Source organism: Chenopodium quinoa, unplaced genomic scaffold (assembly GCF_001683475.1).
Source record: "Chenopodium quinoa cultivar QQ74 unplaced genomic scaffold, ASM168347v1, whole genome shotgun sequence".
Classification (NCBI taxonomy): Eukaryota; Viridiplantae; Streptophyta; class Magnoliopsida; order Caryophyllales; family Amaranthaceae; genus Chenopodium; species Chenopodium quinoa.
The window spans coordinates 1,877,320-1,886,173 of record NW_018743448.1 but is presented as its reverse complement, the minus strand read 5'-3'; the positions used below and the strand labels follow the sequence as shown (position 1 = coordinate 1,886,173).

The following is an 8,854-nucleotide window of genomic DNA, read 5'->3' as shown; positions in this document are numbered from 1 at the left end:
GCGGTTTAGTCGCGGGTCGATCGCGATTCCATAGAGCGAACGCTCCACTCCGACACTCTAAATTATCAACACTTGATCTGGTCAAGATCGGTTGTTTCTCCACTAGGGCCGGCTGCGACCACAGTGGGCTTGACATCAGAGAGGTAGCACTCTCTGGCCATCTTCTGGTCTCCGCGTAGGGAGCCAACTGTTCCATCATCCCTCTCAAACTTGAGAAGCATAAGAGAAGGGATGATAACAGCTTTGGATTCATTCAGGGTAGGGCGCCCTAAAATCATGTTGTAGGCCGTCAGTTCTTCAACAACTAAGAACCGGATCACCATGTGGCGTCCCTCCCCTTTCTCACCCAGACGAATGGGTAGGTCTATTCGACCTACCGGATGTACCACACCACCCCCAAATCCTACTAAGGGATGAGAGACCTGATGCATACTCTCGGGCTTGGCCAGGCACTTGTGGCTGATGAGGTTAGACGAACTTCCAGTATCAATGAGGATCCGGCCAACTCTTTAGTTGGCCACTTTGCATCCGATGACAATAGGATCATCATGCGGCCTCTTGATTTTTCCCTTGTCCTCCTCAATGATAACGACTTCGGGGAAGTAGTCCTTGGACGCCTGTCCCTCGTCTACTGAGTTAACATCGAGGCGCCTGACATAGTCTTTATTACCCCGGATGGTAGGGCCGCCTCCAGCGAAGCCGCCTACTATTGTATAGATCGGAGATTCATCCGTATCCGAGCTATTAGCAAAGTGAGGCTTCTTCTTGGATGACTGTCCAGGGTTGGTCTGCAAGGTAACCTTGGACCTCAAGATGTAAGACTTGAGGACTCCTTTATCAGCCAGACGGTCCAACAGCTGCTTGAGGCTATAACATTCGTTGGTGTTGTGGTCAATATCCTCATGGTAATGGCAGTATTTGTTTTTGTTCCGATTCTTGGCGGAACCCTTCATAGGAGCCGGCTTGTCAATAGAGACCCGGTCCTTTATCACCATGAGGATGGAGTAGCAGTCCGTATTGAATTCGTACTTTGGGGAGTACGTCTTCACTTCTCTCTTTTTCTTCTAGGACGGCTGTTCAGACGATTCACCCACCTAGACTTGTTTTCTTTTCTTTTCTTCTTTCTTAGCCGGCCTTGATGGCCAACTTTCTTTTTTGTCGGACTTCTTTGAGACAGACTGCTTACTGATGTTGCAGAGTTCGATCGCTTGTATATAGGCATTCGCCTCCATCAATGCCTTTTGGAGGATTGCCACCCTCTTTCTGACGAGGTCGAACATGAAGGCCGACCCGTCCTTCAGACCTTTGAAAAAGTCTGTGTAGGCTACTTCATCAGATAGCCCTTGAATCTGAATCTTCATCAAATTGAAGCGCCTGATATATGAGTGCAGCCCCTCCTTCTCTCCCTACTGTATGGCACCCAAGTCAAGACTTGTCTTCTTTGCAGGGATATTCATTGAGAAGTTTGACGCGAAGGTATGCCAGCGTCTTAAAGTTATTGATGCATCCGGCTGGCAGGTTGCCGAACCATTGCTGGGCGACGCCCTTCAATGTGGCCGGGAAGCATCTACACCAAGTAGCATCATCCAACCCTTGTAGATACATAAGGTTGGTGTATGCCATCATATGGTCTTCTGGGTTGGAGGTACCGTCATAAGTTCCTACCAACACATTCTTTACCTTGGCCGGCTGTGCGGCCTCAGTTATTTCCTTGGAGAAAGCTGAAGGTTGTTCCCCAAGTTTGAGCAGTCATAGCTGCCAATCCAAAGGCTGGATGTTGGGTGCCGCCTGCCTCCCGAAGAGGGTAGGCTGCATATAATGTGGTCCATACGGCATGTATGGCTGTTGAGGCACATACGGGGTCACCTGGAACATATGAGGACTAGAATGGGCAGACTGGCCGCCTGTCTGGTCTTCTTGGTTTGATTGTGAATACCTCAGCGAGGCATTCTGAAAACTGTCATTGAAGTTCGACGTGGAAGCCAACTCTGACAGTTGCATATTCTTCTTTTGTTGGATTATCATCCGAGCATCGGAATTTGTTTTCTTGGAACCATCCGGGTGTATATGCCGGATGGCCTTCCTCTGCCCTGGCTCAAGGAACTGCAGTCCAGCCAAGTTTATCAAAGGCTTACGCCCCCCTCTTGGTTTAGGGTAAGGAGTGGCTTCTCGGTCTTTGACCGACTTCTTCCTCCCTAAATAAGAGGGTTTCTTGCCCGACTGTTCCTTGGTAGGGACAGCCGTCCGTTTATCAATAAGATCCTTTATCTCCCCTTTAAAACTTGTCATGAGGGTCATGAGCTCGTTTCTAGTGATGGGGGTGGATCCTTCAGCCATCTGAGGCTGACCTGCCGGCTGGCCGACTGTTTCACTGGGACCTGCCTGGTCAGTGTTCCGCTCCCTCCTTTCGGTGGGACGGATGCGCTGTGTCCTGAGGGACCCGTCAGGAGCCGTATGGGTGGCGACTTCATAGTCGTCATCCGTATCTTGTTCTGAGAAGACCTGGACGTCGGCTGTAGGCCGCTTCTCATTAAGAGGTGGTACAGGTTCTTGTGAAGTCATCTTTGAAGTACTCTCCCCACAGACGGCGCCAAATGTTTCGGGGTTTTTTTATGTCCTTCGGGAAAGTTACAATTCCAAGATTGACCTCTGGATGCCTGTACCTGGAAAACAACGGAGACTCTGATGGGTAGGAGCTCCGCCTCCGACGATCAAGTTAGAACGTGTACGAGGAGTAAAGTGCGGAATGTAAAGGGTCTCTCTCGGATTCCAGGAGAGAATCTGCAATGTGGAATTGCTCAGTTCGAGGTGTCAGATGTCTGACTTTCTCTGATGAAGAGTTAATGTGTATTGAATATTTCTGAATATCCATTCCTATGAGGGAAACATCTCCCTTTTATAGGGTGTTGGAAAACGTGCCCAATACGAGGTTTTAGTAAACCTAAGGCTGATTGGGCTTTGCCTGGAACTTTGGACCGTAAGAGGCCACTTGCTCAGTTGGCAATTCTGCTTGCCACGTGTCGTGACCTGATTGGTCCACCTTGGACCTCTCACGAGGTGACACGTGGCGGACTTTGATAGGTCCACGTGGATGACACGTGGCAGGATACCATTGGTCCACGTGGCGGGAAAAAAATCCCCTAATCAAGTATAACTATTAATTGTCAGATAATATAAAACTCCAATTTCCATTGATCAATATTTATACTGTTACGATGAGAGTCCTAATCATATAACAATATATGTAAAGATATTATAAAGATAATTTTATACAAAAGAATATTTGATGAATATTCTCTATCATTAATGAACTAAGAAAGTTTAAATATACTTTATACAATACTTTTTCTGTATGGTGGTCGGGGTTACTTATTTAGGGGTTTCTCAGTCGGTCAAGCGTGGTCGGGGTTACTTATTTAGGGGTTACTCAATCAGTTAGTGCGTTTTTTGTTTGAGAATAACCCCTAACCAACCAAATAACCCATGCCCAGGTAGCCCCTGACCAACCGAGTAACTCATGAATAAGTAACCTCTGACCGAGTAACCCCTGAATAAGTAACTCCACAATAAGTAACCTATGAACAAGTAACCCCGGCCACACGGTGTGGCCAGCCACATAAAAAATTTGTGTTCACATAGAATATTTCTCTAAACAATTTCCTACAATATTGCTAAAGCTAAAATAAATTCCCTTATTGCTTCAGTTTAAAAATAAATTCCCATAGTATTGTCTACGTATGATCGGACTTAAAACCGTTAATGACACTAGCGGCTCTTTTTGCAATATGCAAAATTCAAAGAGACTAGTTATTAGTAAAACAGGTCTCTTTTCTTACTCACTAAATGACAAGCTCACTATATGCAGGTAAGCGAAGGTAGGTGATGAATCCAAAGAGATCCGACTTCTTGTTTAACAGGTCTCTTTTATTTCTTTCTAAAAAAAATTCACTGACCCTTATAACTATTAAAAATTAATGTTGTTAGCGGTTTTATATACTTCCTCCGTTTTTTAAATATTGCACCAATTGTATTTTGAGAAAGTTTCACAAATATTGCACAATATCTATTTTAAGAAAGTAAATATTTGTATTCACACTACAAATACCTTATATACCCTTATATTTAAACATTTGATTCTCTATTTTATGTTTACAATCACATGGGCACTTTTATACCTTTACCTTTCTCTCTTTTTCTTTTTCCACAATAAAAAAAATATGTGTCCAACCCTTATGGTGCATGACATTAGCGGTTTCCAAACCAAAAATAAAAGAAATTTTTTTTTTATAAACAATCCTAGATGGACAATATTATGGAAATTTGTTTTACAATGGATGCAAAATGGGAATTAATTTTCGTTTCAACAATATTAAGGGAAATGCTTTAAAAAAAAAATAAAAATAAATAAATAAATAAATATTAAGGGAAATCGTTCATATTTCTTTACTCTCTCTATTCTTGGATTTCCCCAAACAGCCACCATTTTTAAGAGCTCTTCCGAGTTCCGCCGCTCAAGTCCCCTCTAAAACCCCAAATTAACGGCCATCTCAAACTCCCTTCCAACCTTCAACAAGGTTTCTACTCTTTCTCAACTTTTGGTTTTTTCAATATGAATTTTCTTGAGACCCCATTTTCATTTTGATCATACTATACATTATACTGGATGGTAAAATCATATTCCATGTGGGTTTCTACCATAAGGTCAGTTTCTTGTAGAAATTTTAGTAAAAATTCTATCTTTATTCGTCAGAATTCTGCTTATGCTGCTGCTCAATTAAATTCTTGGTTTACTGATTCAACTTCTGATGAACATGTTACTAGTAGCAGTAGTAGTGATTTAGAGGATCAATTACATGAATTAGATACAAATAGAGTAATTGAAAATTTGAAGAATTTGAGAACTAAACCAAATCAGGCTTATTTATACTTTTTCAATGTAAAAGAACGTGGGTTTCGGCACAATGTCGAAACTTATGGTTCAATTGTTAGTATAATGTGCAATAGGGGTTCTGCTAGAATGTTGGATGCATTTTTGTTGGAGGTTATTAAGTCGAATTCGGACGAATTGGGTTTCGATGTTTCTGAATTGTTAGAGTTACTTGAGGTTGAAATGACTACTTCAGTGGTTAAAGTGATTGATGCCTTGGTGAAGGGCTATGTTAGTTTGGGTATGTTTGAAATGTGTATAGATGTTTTGTTTCAAACAAGAAGAAAGGGTTTAAAGCCTAGTTTGTTTACTTGTAATTACCTTATTAAGCGTATCATTGAGAAGGGTGAGCTAGACATGGCTTTGGCTATATACCGGCATCTTAAGATGATGGGTTTGAATCCTAATGTATACACCTATAATCTTATGATTGAGGTGCTGTGTAAAAAGGGTAATTTTGAGAAAGCGGTTGGAATGTTTGAGGAGATGGAAAAAGTTGGTGTCAATCCGAATGAATATTCTTATGGCAGCTACATTGAAGGGCTTTGTTCATTTCAAAGATCAGATGTGGCGTATGAATTGTTGAAATCTGTTGTTCCCATTGATAGTTTTAGCTACACCATGGTGGTTAATGGTTTCTGCAATGAAAATAAACTGAGTGAAGCTGAGACTGTTTTGCTTGATATTGAAAACCTAGGGCTCACGCCTAATGCGTATTGTTTTGGTGCTTTAATTCATGCGTATTGTAAGAAGGGGAATATTGAAAAAGCATTGTGTCTTGAAAGTTACATGATGTCAAAAGGTTTGAAAATGGATTGTGTTATTGTGAGTTACATTCTTCAATGCATGTGTACTAAGGGACTTTTTACAAATGTTCTCAGTCAATTTGAAACATACAAGCACAGGGGGATTTATCTCGATAAAGTTTGTTATAACATTGTTGTGGATGCTATGTTTCAGTTGGGAAAAGAGAGAGAAGCCTTGGAGCTGCTTGAAGAGATGAAGCGCAAGAATATGGTCCCAGATGTGATTCATTACTCCACTGTGATCAATGGCTACTGCCTTGAGGGAAAACTTGTTGATGCCTGGGCCTTTTTTGAGAAAATGAAACATGAGGGTATTCAACCTGATATCATTACTTACAATATACTTGCAGGTTGTTTTGCTAGAAAGGGCCTTGTAAAAGAGGCTTTGTTCGTTCTTGACTACATAAAAGACCAAGGTTTGACGTCCCTTGATACCCAAAGTAAAATCATTGAAGGCCTTTGTGTAGGAGGGGAGGTAGAAGAAGCTGAAAAGTTTTTGAATAGTTTAGAGAAGTCAACAGATAATTATAATGTAATGATTGATAATTACTCTGCTATGATTAATGGGTACTGTGAAGCAAGGGATACACGGAAGGCTTTTGGTCTTTTTGTCAAGCTTTGCAAGCAAGGTATATCTCTGAAGAAAAAGACCTGCTTAAAGCTGCTAAATAGCCTATGCAGTGAAGGTCAATTTGAGAGTGCATTTGTGTTGTGCAAAAACATTTTGGGAGTAGAAGACAATACTAGCATTATAATGTATTCAAAGCTTATGTCGACATTATGCAATTCTGGAGACTTAAAAAAGGCTCATTTGGTGTTTGACAAGTATATCGAAAAAGGTTTGATTCCTAATGCCATTATGTACACGATACTGATAAATGGGTATTGCAAATCGAATCTTACGTTAAAGGCCTTTGACCTTTTAGATGGTATGAAGCGTAGAGGTATTATTCCTGATATGATCACTTTCACAGTTTTGATTGATGGTTGCTTGAAGATGAGTTTGGAGTCTCGTTCTCACCCTAACAAGTTTTTGATCGAGAAAGCAACAAAATTTGAATCAGAGATGTCGAAAATGCAGCTGAAGCCTGATGCTGTCTGTTATACAGTGTTAATTGATAAGCGCTGTAAGTTGAATGATATCCAGGAGGCCATGAAGCTGTTCCATGAAATGATAGATAGTGGTCTACAACCTGATAATATGACATTTGCAACTCTACTTTCTGGCTGTCGTAGAGTAAAAGATGTGGATATAGCCTTGACCCTTTTTGATGCGATGGAAGAGCTTGATTTAAAGATTGATGAGAAAACCAAGTCATTGATGTCAGCATTGACACATGGTATATTGAATGTTAAAAAAGTACCCCTCACAGCTTGAATGCTCATAGTATAGCTTTGAAGGTCAATCAAAGTCATATAAGCTCAAGTATAATGATAGTGGCATTGAGCAATCTGATTTCTGTAAAGGTCACATTTTGAAAAATTATATGCATATTGTTGATTGATAATAAAAAAAAGGAAAAATTCATGGGAATAATCCCACCTTTGGGCCATTCGTTTTTAATAATCCCACCTTTGAGTTATTTTTTAATAATCCAACCTTTACCCCCCATTCTTTTTTATTGGTCCCATTTGACCGGAAACCGGTCAAAATTTTTTAATTTTTTTAATTCATCTCCTCCCACCTCTTCCATAGTCACCGCCAGAACTTCCACCCAAACCACCACCACCTCCTCAACTCCTCACTTGTCACCGGCCACCACTCGCCCAACCACCACCAACCTCAACCCTCACACTACCCCACCATCCAATCTCGAAATCACCCACCCAATCCCAAATCCCCAGCCCCGGCCTTCTCCTTCCCTTAAACCCCACCCACGTCCCCAAACCCAACCAACCTCAAAACCATTCGAAAACCCACCAAACCAAACCCAACCAACCTCAAAACCATTCGAAAACCCACCAAACCAAACCCAACATTGAGTTCGACGCGAAATCGGGGCGGGAGTTCGACGCGGCTTGAATTAGATGATGGGGTAGGTCAGCGACACCGGAATCGGGGGATGGGGTTGTCAGCAAGGTCGAAATTTGGGGGGGCAGGTGGCCGGATTCTTGAGACAAGCTAAGGGACAAGCAAGGTCGAAATTTGGGGGGGGGTTTCCGCTGAGGTGTGGTGGTCAGAGAAGGAAAGGTCGGAGGAGAGAGCAGGTGGGTTGTGAGGTCGGGGTTTTGGGGTTCGAATCAAGGTGGAGGAGAGGGCTAAGGAGAAAGAGATGGAGGGTGTAGGCGGTAGTCAGGATCGTGGGGTTCTAGGTGTGTGGTAATTGGGGTCGGGGGGTTCGCGCGGTGGTTGGGATCGGGTGGTCAGGGCCGGGGTTCAGGGTTTGGTGATGGTTAGGTGTGGGTGAGGGTGGAGGTTGTGGAGGCTGGGCGCTGGCTAGGTGTGGGTGAGGGTGGAGGTTGTGGAGGCTGGGCGCTGGCTAGGTTGGTGGTTGTGGAGTTATTATTTTATTTTATTTTATTAACAGGTTACATGACCGGTTGGTACCACTAAAAAAGAATGGGGGGGGGGGGGTAAAGGTCGGATTATTAAAAAATAACTCAAAGGTGGGATTATTAAAAACGAATGGCCCAAAGGTGGGATTATTCCCATGAATTTTTCCTAAAAAAATGTGACACAAGTTTTGAAAATCCTTCTTGGATTGATGCTTACTTCATTGATACTTAGATTCATTGCTTACTTCATTGATGCTTATCTTTTATTAAACTGCAGCTTCTAAAAATTAGGATGGAGATAAACTTGCATCTTCTGGGTTTGGTAATTGGACTGTTAGAGGAGTAATGAAGGATATTTATATATCAAGATTGGGCTACACTAAGGATCACATTAATTCCTATCCTCTTTGCAGCAGTTTTGGATTTTAACATTCGATGTCTTGGCCGTAATGAGTCTAGTTATTAGATTAGGGTTGATAGTTGACTATGTAAATGATGTACCCATGAATTGGATTTTTGAACTTCCTATTTTGGTAGAAGAATGATGCTGGTCTATTTAAATGCTGAGATGTATACTTGAAGCTAGTGTTGGTCTTACAGTCTATAGTTGTTGCTTTTTTGTTTT

The 8,854-nt window shown here is 42.0% G+C and overlaps 1 protein-coding gene across 1 annotated transcript; it reads left to right on the top strand.

Annotated features, from left to right (window-relative positions):
• The first annotated feature begins 4,199 nt into the window (after positions 1-4,199).
• On the top strand, positions 4,200-8,814 carry LOC110739268 (pentatricopeptide repeat-containing protein At2g26790, mitochondrial-like). The gene is made up of 2 exons (XM_021919732.1): positions 4,200-7,073; positions 8,507-8,814. The coding sequence occupies exons 1-2, from the start codon at positions 4,664-4,666 to the stop codon at positions 8,518-8,520; spliced, it is 2,424 nt and encodes an 807-aa protein (XP_021775424.1). The 5' UTR covers positions 4,200-4,663; the 3' UTR covers positions 8,521-8,814.
• Positions 8,815-8,854: the final 40 nt, after the last annotated feature.

Excerpts from the sequence above, each read along its gene's own strand:
- LOC110739268 (XM_021919732.1), top strand. The coding sequence starts at position 4,664 with ATGGTAAAATCATATTCCATGTGGGTTTCTACCATAAGGTCAGTTTCT.